The 21,127-nt window shown below is 35.2% G+C and overlaps 1 protein-coding gene across 1 annotated transcript; it reads right to left on the bottom strand.

Annotated features, from left to right (window-relative positions):
- Positions 1-4,549: 4,549 nt before the first annotated feature.
- Smp_050540 (orotidine 5'-phosphate decarboxylase) lies at positions 4,550-20,473 on the bottom strand (the record flags this gene model as incomplete). The annotated part of the gene is made up of 9 exons (XM_018797296.1): positions 4,550-4,731; positions 6,705-6,846; positions 8,526-8,730; positions 10,149-10,408; positions 11,708-11,816; positions 12,744-12,847; positions 14,871-15,032; positions 18,201-18,293; positions 20,375-20,473. 9 exons carry the CDS (start codon positions 20,471-20,473, stop codon positions 4,550-4,552), a joined length of 1,356 nt encoding a protein of 451 aa, XP_018652352.1.
- Positions 20,474-21,127: the final 654 nt, after the last annotated feature.

The raw sequence follows: 21,127 nt of genomic DNA, 5'->3' as shown, positions 1-21,127 counted from the left end.
AGTTGTCTCGAATATATGTTTCGAACGCTCGACCACCGTTTACGTCGATGTGCAATGTTAGCTGGAGTTTATTTAAGCAAAGCCAGATGTATCTAAATCATAACATCTCGTCTATTCATGGAATTATTGACTACTGAACTGATTTGTTTAAGTGCAGATATCACCTGACTGATATCAGTGCGACTAGTGATTGGAGACGTTAGGTGATGTAACCTAAAATCGAGCAAGAAGGTGAAGATGCTTTTTTTCTTGTTTCTCTTCAGGTTGTAAGTTTATAAATTATTCCATACCTTTTTTCTGAGAATAAATCCATTCGTAAATCATAATCTGTATGATTGAGGTACTTTTCCTATCACTACTATTGCTCTGATATTCACCTTGGAAGCTTCACCTGTATGTTCTGATATGACGTGGGAACTTTAACCAATGTACATATGCACCAGGATCTATTTCAATTGACGGATAATATAATCATTCTTTATGAGATTGTTGAAATGCTAATTTAGGTAGAAAGTTTTATTTGTTATTAGAAGATTGGAGGAAATTGGCATAAAAACGTTAACATTTAATGACTCGTGATCTAACGCTATATGATCAAATGATATGTTATCGAGATGTATATCCTAGATACTTTATCTACATTCTGTTAATAACAACGTAGATATAAGAAGTCAAATGCGAAGGTGTTTGAGAAATGTGTTTTTCAGACATTCGATAATGCAGAAGAACGAGAAGAAATACACGTGAACTGGAGTGACGGAAATAACCAACTCAGTGAGTAATAGATGACTTTGTAATCAGGAAAGAAATACATTTGTACGCACTACCGTACACCCATATAAAATATCAAGGTTACACGTGTGCATTGGCAAGGAATAATATGTGTGTGATAGGATGGATAGAAAGATTTGGGTAATTTCTTTTCAGAGGTTAGAACAAATCACGTAGGCGTATGATAACAGCTTTGCTAAAAATCTTGGTTTCGTGACATTCGACATTAAATCACTCTTGGGATGTTTAGCTTGCCTGACTCTATACTGTCTTACCTCGGGATTTGATTATTATCACTATAGGATACTATGAACTTATTTTGGACCTCATACATCCCCCGTCTTTCATGTAACTAAATTGGTATAAAACATAGGATATAATAGCCAAGTTCTAAAAACAAGAACGAACAGGATCCCCACAGTATACAGAATCTACCATCGAGTGATCTGCCCCCGGAACTTACCTCCGAAAGAAATAGCGTCCAGATTTGACCTATTCAAGAGAGGATTACGTGTTCACAGAACCATACTAGAAACGGACTAATACAGGTCTTCTGCATCCAACCACTTAATAGGCTAATTGGTGGGGTTTTTCCCAGCCGTTAAAAGGCTATGTAAATTAGAACCAATCTACTAAAACTGCATGTTATTAAATATATTCCCCAATATCTAGTCCAGCGCTGATACTTAGAGCATAGATATATAAAGTTGATATTGATTTGCGATATAAACAAAATATGAACACTTCGAATATTACGATCTCAATACAGTTGCGATTTGACTATAAACCGAACCTGAGAAAACCCTGGGAGGAATCTGAAGTTTTCAATCCTTCTTAATCATTCAGAAAACGGCAAATCAAAAAGAATTTATGATACTAAGTGGGAGGACTTGAAAATCGTATTCTATTTTCAAATGGCTAATAAATTCAAAATTGGTTGCCCAATCCCGTGTTTCGATTTTAAAAGGCATCCGATAACTATGTTAATCCGCATGATGTGAACAGAGAAACAATGAATAACGAAAGCTATTTTGAGAACATTGTTTCACTTTATTCAAAGTCTGTGAAACACTAACATCTGGTTTTGTCCCTGGTTTATTCTATAAACCATAAGCTTTCGTTTGGTGTATGATTCACTGCCATACTCTTTTCTGTTCCAAAGCTACTGTAATTTAAACATAACATTTGATACCCTATTTCTCTACCTTAATGTCCAGTTCGAACATAATTATGTCTTTCTTATTGTAGTCATGTTAGCCATCTATTTATCCATGTATCTTTTTACACTAATCTGAATTAAGGATCAGGAGTAAATCGAGTAGTGAACCAGGTGACTCGCCTTCTTTCTCTCTCGCTTGTCGACTAATCAGGTGACTGAATAGTTTTCTTCTCTCTTCCCAAAGTCGTAAGTTTTGATTCGGACTCACGCATTCCTAGCCTCGAGGTTAGGCCAGTTAGCCTATCGTGTCAAGACCTTAACCTATATCGGAACATGTTCTCTCCTGTAAATTATTCGTTAGATAGATCATGGACGTACCAATGCCGTAGGATAATTTCTTGGGAATCTTCATGTGGTATTAAATAGTTTCCTAACTTGCGCCACACAGCTTCAATATCTTTCGTATGTACCCCAGTAAGGCGATCAACGATACTAATTATGTGTCCCGAAATTTCCTGGTTAAAACCATAGTTTTTAAAGGAGTGACATGTTTGCCAGGAATTTATGTTTATCGTAGTTCTTGGTTGAACTTATTTCCAAATTATCAGGTGTTTGACAGACTTCCCGTCACTAACCCTCTCAAAACACTATTTCCCAAGATGCTTATCGTATATCCTAAAAACCTACGATGGAAAAAAATAATAACTTATACAGTGTACACCCTTATTCCTTCCAACAGCATATATTCTTCTAGGTATTACGGTCTCTCCGATTGCCACAATTTTATCAACACCACAAAAATAAAATTTTAAACGCATAAATAACTTATAACAAATTTCTCCACAAAATCAAAACCACTCCGGAGCAGATTCTACTAATACATCTGTCAAAGTTGATGCGGTTTCCACTTTTGCTCCTGTAAGCCAGTAGGATAATATACTGCAATCGCAAATCAGAATGATAGGACAATATTATTTCGAATCGACTTTTCACATCAACGGACTACAATAAATTCAACTCTATTTAGGGGTTTATCCATAACCATTTCATTACTATAGTCACAGATCAGTGTGCTTAACAATCCAATGGTTTATAAATAGCAATTTTTTCCACATTGGAATTATGCCAATTGCAAATGACAGTCAACACCATAGTTTGATATAGGTATACGCAGATGCGAAGTGACAAGTAGTTCGCTGTTTCTGTTGAACGAAGTTTGATGTATGTGCATTGATCTCGCAGTTACCAGTGAAACTGACCTGTTAGCTGAGTGAACGGTGAACATGTAAACGCTACAAGGTCATAGCGCATTGAACGAAGTAACTTACGTTAATAACTTCCTGTCTAAATTACCAGACTGATAATCTTAAGTTGATGTTAATTGTTGTCAATGACTTTACTTATATATGTTCGTGCAGTCTATGTGACTTACTGAGTCGTCTGGTTTGTTTATGATTATTAAAGGGATCAAAAATTTTAAAACTAAATGCATCCGCATCTACCCAATGTGAACTGATTTGTTTAAATCTTCTCAGTAGTCGTCCTTTGTTATAATCTTTTTTGTAACTTAATTTATTATTTCGTGGACTAGTTCTGGAGGTGTTTTTTCATGTTCTTGATATTTCTATTTAGTTCGCTCTGGTTTATTGAAGTGTCCGACATACCAATGACTTGCATTGGGTCTCAAAATTTGCTTATTAGTCACCTTTGCATTTTGAAAGGCTATAGTTCCTGTTAGAATTCAGTGAAATTTATCATCGACGACCTCATCTAGCACTTGGTGTATACATTATGCTCTATAGGTAGTATTTTTCTTACTGCATTATACTTTTATTCACCGTATTGTTTGTCTCGGGGTTGTATGGATTTCTTTCTTACTATAGTCGCTTGAAGGTTCAGGTGAGGGATAACTTCTACTCAGTTTAATGGTTGTTCAGTCTTGTCGCCAATTACTTTGATCTTCAGTGTATCACTTCAGCCTAACACATAACATATGTGATATTTTATCTTTATTACTGCTAAACCTAATACTCCTCACTCTAATATCCTAAACGTAAAATGATGCAGATATAAGTAGTATGTAACACCGTTAGGAAGTGGAATCTCTACAAGCGAAAGTTTGAAAGATTGAGATGAAGAGAAGTAAACTAAAAGTAATCAAGATGACGACAGGAATAAAGGAACAATGAAGCGTGTAAGAGACAATTCTAAGATGTGTAATTGTGCTTTAAACAATAAACTGATCTTCTCCACCTGAGTGTTCGTTCACTACACAATGTGACTAGTCTCATTATCGTAATAATTTGTTGTCGCAGTATACTCGAGAGAGAGAGAGAAAAGAAATATCTTAAACCATTCATTGTATCATCGGCAAAAGTAAACCCTTATCTAAAATGAAATAATGTAATACCCTATTCAACAATGTTTTCTGAAAATGAATTATTCACCAAACTCAACTACAAAAGCACCAAACGTATGTATTGTATATCTCATCGAAAAGAAAAAAACAATCTCGAACCGATTTGAGTGATATTTAAAACTTGTTGTTGTGTTTTGAAATTTGATTGGTTGTAATTAGAAAAATAACCAACACCCATATTATATATATACCCATTGAATTTATTGAATGGACGCTAAACGATAATTTGTAGCTTCTTGACGAATATTCTCTGATTCAGTTATTCCTCTGCCAACAATCATTACAATAGATGATGAAGATGTAGTTGTAAAACGTTTCTTGACTTGTTCAGGTGTATTGTAATTTTGGCCTAGATCATCATTGAAATTAACAAGTTTTACACCTGTTAAAGTAACAAGAGAATGATATTAAAAGTAATAATTCTCAAAAACTAAAATTTGAGGTATCATTATATATAGCAAACAAGAAACGGTGGGGAATATTTTTTCAAGCAAGAAATCATGGTCAGTGACGTCTGCTTATGTGAGGAATGAAATAATCATCACCCAGGTGACACTGGATAATCGTTGTGATACATCGTGAACCTAATGAAATCTGAAATGTGAATCATCAGATTTCAGTTCAGTGGTTGAGAAGCTGATTGCTCTATATAAGAACAGAAGGTTCTGAGTGTGAGATGGCGTGGATAAGTAATTCCATATGTATGTTCAATCAGCATTTAAGGCGATGTTGGCTGGTATATTAGTTTGGGAGAAAGCTAGATGTTCCCTTACTTCGACCAAGGATCAGTCCATGACTACTGAACTGAGATGTGTAGGTAGATGTAAACTACACGATAAGGGTCCACATGATTATCATGATCAATCATTAAAGACATTAGACGACATGGAATGGAATCACTCAGAATGGATAGATTCACTCTTTGTCTTGTGATACTTATACTTTTTACTTCATGACTTCATTCTTTCTAATCGAACCAGATTCTCTATGCTTAATATTTTTTACTACCACCAGTATGATTGCTACTTTTACTACTCTGGCACTAGCCATCAAATTTTCATTTAGGTGTGTTGATGAAGTAAGGCGACTCGAACCGATGCAAATATGTGCTAGGTTCCATGTTGCTTACGACTGACTGGATGGTGCTTCGATAGTAGATGATACGTAATGAACGCCTATTACAAAAAAACGACAACTGGATTTCTTTATTATACAATTGATAGGTGGACCAAATGAACGGCTCAATAGACTCGATGAGCAGCAACCGAGATAATTGTTTCATTCATAACTTCTTAACAAATCAAAATAGTAAGTAAACACTGAACTGTATGGTGTTTAACATGAACTTTTATTTACGGTTCAAAGATTTTCAACTTGAGACTTTGAAAAACTAACAGTAATTTTATTTCATGTCGGGATGTTTGAACAGTATGGACATTGTTATTATCGAGTATAATTACTAAACTTTTGGACTCAGTAGCTAAGTAGATAACGCAGTGGCGTTTGAAGCGAACTGTACTGGGGTCAAGTCACGGAGTGAACATCAACTATGGGATGCAGGTACATTCCGTTGACAAGTCCCAAGTAGGGCGAAACGTGCGTCCTGGATTCCACTGCTAACCACTATCCATCTCTGCTTATAATGTTTGTGATTTAAAGCAATCTGAGCAGGATGCATATATGCCAATAAGAGACTGATAATCAACTGCAGAACTGAACATCAAAGGGAAGATTCAAGTGGTCAATACAAAAATGAACTCCCTTTATGATGATATCGTATTTGTTGACTTTATTATAAGCTTTTTTCATGAATCTCAATACACTTTTTATTTAATCTCAAATACTTACCTGATTTTATCATTCAGCTGGTTACTGAAAGAATGTCAGTAAGTCAATCAGCAAAGATGTACATAAAATCCTTGATTAATTTGAATATAAACTATCTAAATTGATATGTTACAAAACATTCAAGTACATGTACGACAAGACATCTATCACGGTAATCATTGTAATTACTCTGCACTCTTTATCTTCGTCGCAAGTATCCTGTAACGGGTTCTAAATCTCTCTTCAATACATGGAATCCTAGTTTCCTTCAGCAAATTTTAACTGCTCCTTCCTATTCAATATCTATCATTCTAAGACACCGATGAAACTGTAACTATATCGCTTTATAAGCGTACTTATGCCTTTGTTACACTAATGACTGAACATCACTCTTTGCTTGCAAGATATGATTACTATTACGGTGTATATTCTACGATAATCATACTATAATTTATATATATTACATTATGTCATTATATAACTACAGATTGAACATAGGTATTGTGAAAATATGACAGAAACCATTACCTGGTACCCAATAGAAAATATTTGAAGAACAAATATTGATTCCTGAGATAGGATGTTGAGCTACGAAACCGCCAATGATATCAGTATTCGTTTTAATCAAACTAATACATTGATTCTGATACGAATCAGTTGTCAAAGCCCCCTATAAATACATATGTATATATGTAAAAGAAAATAAAAATTAACACCTGCATTGTTCAGTCATAGAGTAATGATAAGTCTATGAAACGTTGTCGTCTACTCCTTAATGATGACCGAATTCTATCGATTCAATTATAATGTGATCACCTAGGTTATTAATTGACAGAACATCTTCAAGAACTTCGTTCATTATTGAATGGTTGAATGCGAATCATATAGGGTAAACAAAACAGGACACAAATCTTGTGGTGTTTCAAGATAACATGATGGAATACAAGTGTGTGTGTGTGTGTGTTGGTTATTGTGAGTGAAGAAATCATCCATGTTGTCAAGGTCGATGCTTAAACATTCGTGCCACTTTGACAACTTATACAAGAGTTATAAACACAATTATATTTTGCCAAAAAGAAAGTTGTCAACTGAGGCTTCATCTAATAGAGAATTGATTTCGAATAAATAGTTTCAACGAATGACAGATGTACTAAAGGCTAGCTAATAAGAATGATAGGAAAGTACAATTTCAACAATAAAATACACCAAACAATAGAGACAACATCTAAATGCTTAGGAATATCGATAGATTACAATGGAGAGACGTTCCAAAATAATTGGGAATAACAAGCTATTAGTATGGTTTTAGTGGAGTTTCGTTCTTTGAAATGAATAGTTTAATCATGAAACTTTCATTGTTCTTCTGAACAACATGATCAACACGAACTTCAGGTAGAGATGAATTATTCGTATTTCCCCACATATAGCTAACAGCTTGTCTTGCCAACCTTGAACTTGGCTGGTTATTGTTTGCCTGTAACCTATCGCCATCTGCATTTTTCCAGTCGAACTTATGTCCATAATTATTCACATGCATTAATATAAGCGAAAATACAGCATGGAGTTGGACAGCTAGTTGATGTTCATACAGACGACGATGAGGGTATCTACTTTGTCCGATTTTGTTTCTCGCAGTTGGAACAATTTGTCAAGTAAATGGTATTTGGCTTCTTTTCTTTTGTTATTTCGTCCTTTGGTTTGCATAGGATTGATTGAAATGACTTTTTGGTTCACGTCCTACATCTAATCCAAACGGCTTAGATACTCATTTGATTTCTGATATATCCTTTATATGTGGTAAGATATGTTTATTATTTTTTATATTTAAATTCGTTCTTGCTGATCAGTTTGACTGGTGTTAAAGCATCCAGCTCAACGAACGAAACTCTACCAAAATCTTCTCCAATATCTCAAGTAGAATAGTGTAATACACAAAGAGAAAGAACGAATACGAAAGAAATGAAAGTGGAAATTGAACAACTAATAAAGGAGAATCATGTAGACATAATATAAAAAACGAGGAATGTTATGCCAAGGTTATTGAGACAATAATAATAATGATATCATGTTAATTAAGGAAGTTTATTGTACTCATCGAGAATGTTTCACAGTCATAGATCCAATCTATCGACTCATATAAGAAAGTTTAGTCATTCACATAGTCAGAAGATTACTAGATATTCGGCTTCCGGCCACTAAATAGAACATTATAACCTTGATCCAACTACGTCTGTTTGAGCTATCGGGTAGTATCATTAGCTATTACAATTAGAGTATCGTTCGAATCCAAGTGTACCTAGTGAACCGATTTATAATAATAACCATTATTATTATTACTATCTCACTTACTTGACAACTCATTTCAGCCACTACTAATGCTGCTATTTGATGTTGTTTTCCATTTTCTAGTAACTTTTTATTTACTTTACGAAAAGCATCAAATAAACCGGGACCAGGTAAACAATGTACTGTAATCATATCACACCATTCAGCAATCCTATAAACACCGTGCAATAATTGATTGTATACTGTTTGACCAATATCAGCCAATTTCCTTTACACAATAAAGAATAATAACACTAAATATTGCAATTATAAGAACGTAGTGAAATGTAATGGCTTAAACTACGAATTGTTTAACTAATCGTGAAATTCTATCTCACTTAAATACTAGCGTATTGGTGTTTATTATTCTACGTAGTCTACAACAGTGAAAGTACAGACGAATGGAGAAAAGCACAGCTTAATAACAGTATTTACTTAGGTCAGTCACAAACCGACCCAAGTAGCTTAATGATAACGTTTCTGACTGTGATAGTGATGAAAGCCGATTCGAATCCCATAGGATGTCAGTCAACAGAACAGTAGCAGCATTGCTAACTGTAACAGTAGGTGATGTAGGTTCGGTTCCTATGAAGAACAATGAAGAGTCCCAACCAGCATAAAATGAAGGGTTGACGGATGTTATGTTAAGTGCATCCGAACACTTGACGGATCGAATGATCGAACCTGGACTCGGAAAGAAAATGTAAATTAGAGGAACAAGAACAAAAAAAGGTTATGAAGAATTTAGAATCCCAGAATTTGGGGGAGAACAAAGAACTGATACACCTGAGCTATTGCAAATGACTTTGAGCCATGTCATTCAAAGTCTCTAACTATTGTTTACGATAATCATGCCTACCCCTATGGCTGAGTTCACTTGTCAATGACTTAATGGACTGATGTTATGTTATGGCTTGGCCATCCCTAGCATTTTTCCAACCTGTTCCTGCACCAGAAGACATCGCCCGTCGAGGTCGGTGGTAGTTTGGCTTACGTAACACATGTCCTAACCACCTCAGCTGAAGACTTACTACCTCATCAATCGACTCGTCATCTTTACCTAGGAATCTATTCCTAACCCAGGTATTGCTTACTCTGTGGTCCCAAAATACACGAACAGTGTTTCATGGACACTTATGATCGAACACAAGTAACCTGAAAATATCCTCTACTCTTAATGACCATGTTTCACGTCTATAAAGTAAAACAAAGCGAACTATTGTGCAGTAAACTTGCCCTTTGGTTGGACTACGGATATCTCGCCTATGCCATATGTGGTGCAAGTTGGCAAAAGCCAGTGGAGACTACTGAATTCGTGCCGAGAGTTCATCAGACACCAGACCATCAGTCCTGATGAGACTCCCAAGATAAGCGAAGCGATCGATGCGTTCAACTACTTAACTCCCCATCATTAATTCAGACGGTGACGTAAGTCAATCCTGAGGTAACGCTTTACATTTGGAGAAAGAGAAAAGATAAACATTGACAATAAACAGTGGAACTTACAACAAAACTATACGGTTTTCAACAGATATTTTATGAATACGCATTGTATGTTACATGTATTGCTTATGCAAAAGAATTCAAGAGTAAACTACAATGAAAATTAAAAATAAACAAATGATTTAGCAGCATTCTATAACTTACCTATCCTCAATAATTAAAAATCCATGTTTCACAGATAGATTACATAGACCTTGAATAATCATTTCAGGATTTGTGTTAGACAATAAAATATCTAAATGCAATTTGATAGCACAAACTTCTGACCCTATTTCATCGGTTAATTGAAGTAATTTAATTGGATCTAAAATATCCATAGCTACACATAAACGTGATTGTTTTGATTGGATAATCTGATTCAATCGATCCAATTGAGAACATGTAAATTTCAATTCAGATGGGACCTAACAAAAGAAATGTCATTGAAAAACTAGTGGTAATACACAATAATTGACAACGAAGGAATTGTGAAGATTATTAGTTAATATCTTACATATCTAAGATAAAAAAAACAATGTGAAGTAATATTCCTTGAGTTACACACTTTTAGAAATGAAAACAGTCCAGTTGGTAACCATCAACATATGGTCTAAGACAAGTGTGCGTTGAACACAATAGTACAATGGGATGAAATCAACAAGATAAATAACAAGAGAATTGAAATAATATGATGGCAATAACAATGAGAAAGACTAAACATTGAGAACGTTGTTCAAAGAAACAGGATACAAAGTTATACAAAGGAATACTGGAAATCAAGATCCAAAGCAAGATTTAAAAAATGTAATTACATCTGCGCTATGGCGAACGATCATCAACCACTGGTCACACTTATTACGTGAACCCCAAACAAGTGGTGTGCAACTACCTACATGGCTCAGACCAAGAGTCAATAACTTCATGGGTTGATGTCACATTTCACTTTGTCCATCCCTAGCTTTTTATAAACTTACTACTAAATAATAAAATTAACGAAATAAAAGGTTTATCAAGACAATGCAATATATGTGTAGTTTATAATAGCAACTAACTTCTGTTAAACAACCATTAGTCATTGTGCCCTTACAGTATGACAGACAATATGTAACATTCAGTATTTTTCATGAATACAAGTTGTATTTCAACAATTAGTAACTACTGATTAGTAATTCCTAAGAAAAGCCCCCGATGGCCTGGTACGGCCGAGAGTGGGGAGAAGCCACTCTCCCTCTCACATGGTCACGTGTATATAGCCTCTGACAGGGAAGTCCTACTCACTGTCTTCTCGTGGCATTTCTGTTGTTTACGAAAGTGAGAGGATGAAAAGCGAATGTCCAGCGCTTTAAAAGGGTTGGTTGATACAAAAAAGTAATTTAAGGGAGTTGGATAAACCTGATTCCAAACCAATGGTGCACATGGACTCCAGTATCCTGAGGGAACAAATGGCGTATGAACCTATTGTTGGTCACCGGCTATTATGGGACTGTATCTCCCTACGTTGGGCCACTGCCTTGTGGATCAGACCTTTAGGTTAAAGGCTCTGGGTGTGACCCCCTAAGAAAACAACCTGCCTCAGTCTGGGCACCTGGGCAGTATCACAGCCCTCACACAAATCGAATGAGATTTGTTTGGCACATATATATCTGGTGCCCCTTTGTACAAATATTTATATGTTAAAACAAAACATTTTTTTAAAAAGTTGTCAGTATAAACCATTATGTTACCTCAGGTTTTGGTGAACTATGAAGAAATAAAATAGTTTCATCAAACTGTTCTTTAGTAATACGATTTTCTTGATGTAAAATCTCTAATAATTCAGTTAACGTGAATAAACTAGAATATAAGAAAAATACATTTATATATGTATGTGAATAAGCTTATGACGAATATAAACAAATGCGTACATAGATTGAAATTTGAGCAAATATGTAGCAATCGAATCGGTGTATATAATGATAATGATTCGAGAAGAGAGAAGGAATTCATGAAAAAGAAAAGTATAGGATCATTTTGAAACTCAAGATCTATGAGAAGATAAAGAGCGAATGCGTTCGTGTCATTGAGGACTACTCTAAGCCTTTAATCATTGGTTACGATAGTTGTGAGGAGTTCAAATAGAGTTTGTGCTTATCAACATGGCTCAGAGCAATAGTCAGTGACTTTATAGACTGATGTCACATTTTGGTTTTGCCACTCCACCTCCAGCTAGGCACCGATGGATAGCCCACCAAAACCCGATTTCATCTGGAATGCTATAAACACCCTCAATTTTCTGTACCTAAACGAACATTGGAGCAAAGCATTCTTTCCAGTACCTTTCGCTCCAAACGCCATTGCGTCCCAGATTGAACATCTACTCTGAGATGCAGGTACATCCAGCTGACGAGTCCCAAATAGGACGAAACGCAAGTCCTGGATTCCACTGCTAGCCACTATCCATCTTTGCTTATCAGCTGATTGTTTGAATACATGAGAAAATGAAATGAATGAAATAAATTCATCAATACAGACTTATTACTACGTTTAACAATTAAATTTCTTAAACTAGATAAACGTTGATCAGCCAACTTCATGAAGTAATTGGAACATTTTACTCACAATGACTGCAGTTTCTAATCTACACTGAATACATACTAGCATCATAATCAGACAAGAATCATATCGATTTTATTAATTACAGTTGGAATCATACTCAAGTAACAAAGACCAACTTCACTAAATAGAAAACGGTTACATCAAGAAAAAAACACTATAAAGTACCTGGTAATTCTAATATTCTGATCTTTTAAATAAGCAGGTCCTCCTTGTTCACGATCAATTATGATAATTGCATGTTCAGTGTATATACCAGACTGTCGAAGAAGCTGTAAATTACATCATAAAATGATGAATTATTATATATGTCTGAGTGTAATCGAGAGAAAAAACAGGCTAGCAACCAGATATGAACGGGGTGACGAACATTGATAATTAAATGTCGGTCAAGGTCATAATGCACTGGTTCCTATCATTCTAGAAACTTAAAAGTGGAAGTCAGTAACCTCTTTGAGTGACTGAAACTAATAATTCACTGACTTCATAGATCTGTAACAGATATATATGTGTTCATAACTAAACCACAATCTAATAGAACCTAATTACAACCGACGTGTTGTAGACCCGAACTTTTACATCCAGATTAACATCATGAAAAGATCAAAGATACACCACATTGACATAAGCCGCTCAAGATTTCACTATATATAAAATAATATCATCACTTATGTCAACACAACGAGTCGGTGAGAGCAATCTCGCTCCATGCTTGAGACACCAGACCACTCTAAATTCAGCATGTTAAGTGACTATCTGCGTTTAATCATCATTGCACTCGAGGGATTGCTAACATTCACTGGCAATACCATGTTAATAATGCGGAAGTACAGCGACGTGGGTCTTGGTAGTGACAATAATTAAACTAGTGACACCATCTCGAAACACTGATTTCGGTGGCTCGGATATACACGACAAATGTCCTCCCAGCGAATTCCACATCTTGCATTATTTGACGACGCTGGGATTGGATGGCGCTACATCTTTGATCCGTTTGCCCACTAATGTACAGAAGAGAATTTTTCTCGACCTGGTTTGAGGCCTTAACACGATAGGGCATCTACCTCAACTTTGAGGTTAGTAATGCGCGGGTAGGCTTCGTGACTAAATGGCTTTGAGGGAAGAGAGAAAACTATCCTATTATCTGATTAGTTGGCAAGCGAGAGGACAAATAGACTGGAACACTGCTCGATTTATTCCTGATTCAGACTAACACAAAAAGGCATATGAATAAATAAATAACTAACATTATCGAAACCCACAAAGAATTAGAAAAATATAATTAAGTGCAAACTAGGCAATAGGGTTGCAAGATGAGAAACAAAAGATTACGTTCAAAGTATAATAATTTTGGAACAGAAAAGAGTATGGCAGTGAATAATAGATCAAATGAAAGCTTATAATTTATATAATAAACTAGGAACAAAACCAGATGTTAGTATTTTACGGACTTTGAATTAAGAGAAACAGGGTTCCAAAAATAGCTTCCTTTTTCGTCAATACTTCTTTACCTCTCTCCTCACAGTTGGAAGAAGCGGAGAGGTGGTTAGTATATGATCGGGTGCCGTGCTATGAAAGAAAGCTGTATAGGACTAGCATATGCTGCTCATTTACGACCCCCTTGGTTGGGGTCCTAGAGATAGTCGAACACTATGGCTTGAGACCTTATAAGACATGGCTCAGAAAAGAAGCCTGTGGAGGTCCTGCTGCAATTTTCTTCCTGTTTTTTTTATGATAATTAACTTCATCTCACTATTTCTTAACAATCACATTTTCTCATTGTGTGGCGTATATTTATTTTGATGTCCCTTTTTAAGTTTATATGTTTACATAAATAAACTGTAGTATTTGATTCTCAACTACTGAACTGAAGTTTTGAACTCATTCTGTTTATTTTGGTCAGGATAGACGAGTAGTTTCACACAAAAACATGACTAGAAGACTTGTACGTAAAACTGTACTTGATAAATGGGTAATTTCAAAACTGCTCAATTTCTAAAGATTACCCAACTGATATCGCAACTAATCATTAAAGTCACTAGGATACGGGTATTAACTAAATTATCATTAACAACCCATATTAAAAGTTATATATACTTAGATAATTTAGATCAATGGATTTAAGCATTTGACATGAGTGATAGTTAGCCTTCGAAACACCCACACAAGCAAATGCACCTTGTCCCTTTGAACGCTTCAACATCTAGGTACCTGGTTTCTGACTTCCAATTATTTGTTGCAATTAAATTAACATACACAGATGAAAACAATAACTAATCAATTGAAATCATTTACCTGAGCCACTGAACAAACACTACTACCAGAAGTGATGACATCTTCAATTATTACACAATTTTGTCCATTCTTCCATATACCTTCAATGATTTGTTTAGTTCCATAAGATTTTGCCTCTTTTCGACACATCACCATTGGAATATTTTTATGAACAGAAATACACTTTTTAAGTAAGTGAAAAAAAAAGAAGCGAAATCTGGGAAAGTTTACAACGAAAGAAAAAACACAAAAATCACCTCTAAGTGATTCAGTTGAAGTGATGTCTAGGAAATTTTGAAAACTACAAATCTTTATCACTTTACACAATGATTAAGTTGTATGTTTGTTACTTATGGCGTCGCCTATAGCAAAGATGAGATATCCGTCTATTGGAAGTTTGACCAGCCCTAATGGGTTGGTATCTGAAGAAATCTCAGCACGTATTCAAAAAACTCGTTTAGCTTTTGCCAACTTAAATCACCTATGGCGAAGGCGAGATATCTCTCTATCAATTAAGGGACGAGTATACTGCAAAGCAGTTCGCTCTGTTCTACTTTACGGCTGTGAAACATGACCATTAGGAGTAGAAGATACTCGTAAGTTACTAGTATTTGATCACAGATGTCTTAGAAATATCGGTCGCATCTGCTGGGATCACCGGGTAAGTAATAGTGAGGTTAGACGCAGGGTATTAGGGAATGATAGTAAGTCAGTTGACGAGGTTGTAAATTTTCATCGACTGAGATGGTTGGGCCACGTGTTACGTATGCCTGAACACCGATTACCACGACGCGCAATGCTGACTACTGTAGGGGGTGGTTGGAAGAGAGTTAGGGGCGGCCAAACCAAAACATGGCATCAGTGTTTGAAGTCACTAACTTGCGGTCTGAGCTATGTTGGTAGATGCAGACTACTTGGTTGGGGTCCGCGTGGCTATCGTAACCAATGGTTGGAGACTCTGTATGACATGGCTCAGAATCGATCACAATGGAGTAGGTGTATACACTCTTTATCTTTCCTCAAACTATGAGATTAAAATTGCTTCATATCTGTCTTCCTTCCTGTACTATATCCTTATGTACAATCTTTCTTTTATATATTACCACTATTAAATTGACTACTTCTATGAATTCGGTGTTCATCTTGTTGTGTAAATGAGGTATGGGAACTTGGACCGATGCATATATGTGCCTGGTCCTACGTTGTAGCTGACTGACTGATGTTTATTAAAAGATAGTTTGATTGTATCTTTAGATTCCTCGACAATACGTGTCAATACTTTCAATGGGATCGAGTACAAGAAGTTAATTCCGTTTAATAATAGTGAGTTTCAAAATTAGACATTTTAATTGTATAGTCCCCATTCTGTCGTGGACATCTTTCATATTTTTCGTAATGATATTAAACGGTAGGAAGAGCACACGTTATTCATGTATCGTATTATTAAATAAAACCAATTAACTAATGACTATTTATTGGTTACTTACCCGTGACATGTTCAAATGTTATGGGACTAATATAAATCAGTCAGTCAGCTACAACGTAGAACCAGGCACATATGTGCATCGGTCCAAGTTCCCATACCTCATTTACACAACAAGATGAACACCGAATTCATAGAAGTAGTCAATTTAATAGTGGTAATATATAAAAGAAAGATTGTACATAAGGATATAGTACAGGAAGGAAGACAGATATGAAGCAATTTTAATCTCATAGTTTGAGGGAAGATAAAGAGTGTATACACCTACTCCATTGTGATCGATTCTGAGCCATGTCATACAGAGTCTCCAACCATTGATTACAATAGTCACGCGGACTCTAACCAACTAGTCTACATCTACCAACATGGCTCAGCCCACTACTAATATAAATACTCTAAATAGTGTAACAGACTAGATCAATAGTGTGAAACAAAGAAATCTGATAGAACCAAAAAACCTGTTGACTAGCGGTGTGGATACGATAATGGACAAAGGATCATCAAAGACAATACGTGATTATCAGAAAACAATTACTAAAAATTACTCGATTACTTATCAATAATCAAATATTACAGTATTAATCAACCATGTTATATCCCGTGGAGATTTATGAATGGTAACTTGAGGACTATTTACGGACCAATGTAATATATATATTTCCTATTGTATAATTGCTAAGTAACTTAACTATTCATATTCATGTTCCTTTTATTATGACCTTTATTATGACCTATGAACTATTATTATACAATTTACCATTCTTGAGTTATTCCCAGTCTATTGATTACTGTTCCCCCTATACACAGCCACATTTGGCCAAATCTTGTACAAATGTTATTTTCTATTTTATGGTACGATGTGGTCAGTTTGTTTGGTATATAAACCCAGGATACTGTGAAACTATTCGCTCTAATTTAGACGAGAGTTCTTATATAAACCCAGGATGTTTGAGAATAATGGTTCATATTGCAGAGGCTGTTATTGGTGTTGTGGACTTAACTGGCTGGGCTAGGCAGGAAGCAGGACTGATAAGTAGTCAAGACTGCTCGTGCGGCTTTTGTGTATCATTAATCCGATCGATAAACTCAATGCTCTATGATAGGCGGTCTTATCACGTTCATATACTAAACAGCGTACTCACTCAATCGATATAACAACTGGGTACGCACACGATATAACAATAAAATTATCATGAAAGTGTATAGAACCAATTAATGGACTGTTGACTCATTGATTAAAGTAATTGACTCTTTGAAGTACTGATCTTCAGTCACTCCCTTGGACCCATTCTAACATTTTATCATATGGACAACCGGTTAGTATCACTAAAGTAATCCAAACTTTAAGATATCACAATTCATACACACAATTCATACACACTAGCAAACTATTTGATCAATGTTAGGAATGTTCGTTTTTCTTATCTAGCTTAGGAGTCATATAAATCCTCACTTTTCACAAACAATCAAACTATTATTATGTCATCATTTTCAATCATGTATACGAAAAACTGTGTTATTGTTAATTACGACTGCTGTTTATCTTATTGATCAAGTCAATGATATTTCTTTTCTAGGTTTATTTGTCAGTTAGAATGCCCCAGAGAAAACCGGATAGCTTTCTCGTCCTAGTATTAGACTCGTTCCACCAGTGTACACCTGCAAACTCACCAAGATTCGGAAATAGGAACATTTACAGTTTGCTACTTATTCTTTGTTTTCAGTAGTAAAATGTATTTGTACAATAAACCTGTATGATTGGATTACAAGGGATAAGATATCAATAAACATCGGAAATTGTGTAAAATTATAATGCAGCATAACATAACCGAGAAAGTTTTTTTCTCTTAAAAAAGTATGCAAATTACCGCTGCTATTGGTAAGGCGGCATATGGAACACCACATATAAGATCTATTCCATTATTTGGCAATAAAGCGATAAGTGATTGTGCAATTTCATCCTAAATTTAGATACAAATAAATAAATAAATCTAGTCAGAATACTCTTTTATTTGGTAAGAAAAATAACGAAAAAGACAATTGGTCATATAAAAATAGATGGAATGTGAGTAGCAGTGAAATCCATGATCCACGTTTTGTCCCAATTGAGAATCACCAGCCGGGTGCACCTGATATTCACCCCGGGACTTCAGGCCAGTATCATGAAGATCCACTCAGCTACTGAATCCAGATAGTCACTGATTTGTGTAGCGGGATGTGGATTTTAATTTAGTATGTAATCGCTTGGATCATCATATTGGCTACATTGAAGCAATCTGCACAAGATTTACATGTGCTAACCAGGACTGATCAGATTTCCGTCAAAGTATCAGCAACGTGATAATGCAAACCGCTACATAGTAAGTTTCAAGTCCTGCGTTAGGTGTCATAAATAGGGATAACCGTTCAGTGTCTATAAGTATCAAGTTAGGACAAAGAATCACTTTTGTTTTTAATTGCTTTCCCAGCTGAAACTGGTGACAAAAACTAGCTTTCCACTTGCATTAAATGATAAAATCATGTATTGTCACGAACAAGATTGTTAGTTAATAGACATTTATGTGTGTTTTGACGAAAGCATCTATCCATATATTAACTTTTTATCGTAAAGAAATTTTGTTTTCAGCATACTGATGCATATATAATTGGTCTTGACATTTAGATTGATGATTACTAAAAAGTAATCAATGGCATATTAATCCTTTAATGTTGATTGGATACTACAGATCAAGTTGCACATGTTGCGGCTGGTCTAAGTGACCAAATATTGATGCTGAATGGTTGGAGATAATCAGCAGCAGACCATAAATATAGGTTTCATGTTAACTGGCATTCGACTGATCAACACCAAGGACTAGATAAACGTGACATTAGTTGCTACTTGATGACATATCAGTGTAAATATCTAAGTCGTATAGGTCAATAATAGACAGAATGCACAAGTGATGACATTTAGGGTTATTAAATCAGATGGAGCAAGTTCAATTCCCATGGGCACAATCAGTCCTTTCAAGATTGCAAGTAAGCCTATCTGAAGAGTCCAAACTAGTATGAAACATAGGTTTACAGCTCCTTTATCAATTATCTCCGACTACTTAACATCAAAAGTCATCAAGTTTGCGTTAATCCATCGTTGATAATCAGGATGACAATCATTACACACAGAATATGGGTATATTAGTCGGTGAATGTGACAGATCCTTCCTTTGATGATATTCACGAAAATGTAACAGTAAAAGTGAGATGAAGGTACTTTAGGCTGATGAGTTTCAAATAACCATGAAACGTAGGTTCCAAACTCCTGTGTTAGGGATGTTAAATTGTTGGGAAATAACTTCCTCATTTGATTACTTAATTATTTTCATTTTTTCTAAATTCTAATATCCCTTACATATGCCTATTATTCACTAATTCCTTTAGTACGCTTAACGTTCATCCTACTTTCAAAATCATTATGCACATATTGATACCTTAATAATGTTTGAATGAATCTATCTATTTTGATTGCTAACAAGAAATCTTTCTTGCAAGATAGTTTCCTGAAATAGGTGAGAGTATAAGAGGAAAATAATTCGTAGTATTCAGGTATGAATCACAGCTAGGAATTATTGCCGCTTACATGGAATATAAATCACTCTGTCAGACATTTTCGAAGTCAAATCAATTTTTAATTCTAATTATCAAGAGATGCTTTCAAAGTGTGGTGTGGGTTACTGATATCCACATAAGTAGTATATGGTGATGGTCGGGCATTGAATGTATTTCAGTAGAAGATCGATAAGGAGAGAACGGGAACGAAACACAATTGGTACGAAAATGTATGAACAATTATAATCGGAGATTATGGACGGATATTTGCAGAAGGAACAGTCAAATTGTCCTTGTTCACTAAAAAAGTACCTACATGCAAACAGAGACTGATCAATTCAGTTTTGAATGTTAACCATAGTAACAATATGAACCCTAATAAAATAATACTACGATATTCACTTTGCAAATCAAAAAACCTGATGTAGATGACAGCGAATAAAACAGAACTCACCATAAATTTAGGTGAAGAAATAAGAATTCGTAAATCAATATAGATTGGAGAGATTATACCTGACTTCAATTGATATTTTCCAAATTTCACTACACCCATATCGTAAAACGTTAAAGCTATACGACTTCTTTCCATAATCAAATATTACTACAATTAGATAAAATTGAACAATATTAGCATGAAATACAATCCAACTGTAATATTGTTATTATCCAAATGGATAGATGTCAGAGATAGTATTGTTTGATCATTGAAAAGTAAACAATGCCATGTTTGTTTGTTCCTACAGGATGTCAAACAATGCTTGAATAGCTGAGTAGAAGTAACTCTGATTCTGAATGATCCCCTATCAACTCCAACCACATAACATTTAAAGATATCTGAGTGTAAGGAATACAAATAGCAAACTTGGAAACGTATGAATATTATTCAAGTTTGAATGAATACTACTTATATATATCAAGTGGGAATGTTGAAGAGAAATAATCCTTATTACGTGGAACAACATACAACTTTAGCAAAATAGTATCCTAATTAGTCATTAAAATACTAGTAGTGAGTTTTTTTTATTTTATTTAAGCACTTAAATATTGGAACAAAGGGGCACCAGATATATATGTGCCACACAAATCTCATGTGATTTTTTTGACGGCTGTGGTACTGCTCGGGTGCCCAAACCAAAGCAGCTGGTTTTCTTAGGGGGCCACACCCGGAGCCTTCGAACTGAAGGTCTGATCCACAAGGCAGTGGAGC

Source organism: Schistosoma mansoni, chromosome 4 (genome assembly GCF_000237925.1).
Source record: "Schistosoma mansoni strain Puerto Rico chromosome 4, complete genome".
Lineage (NCBI taxonomy): Eukaryota > Metazoa > Platyhelminthes > Trematoda > Strigeidida > Schistosomatidae > Schistosoma > Schistosoma mansoni.
The sequence above is the reverse complement of the archived record's forward strand: the minus strand, read 5'-3'. Positions and strand labels throughout refer to the sequence as shown.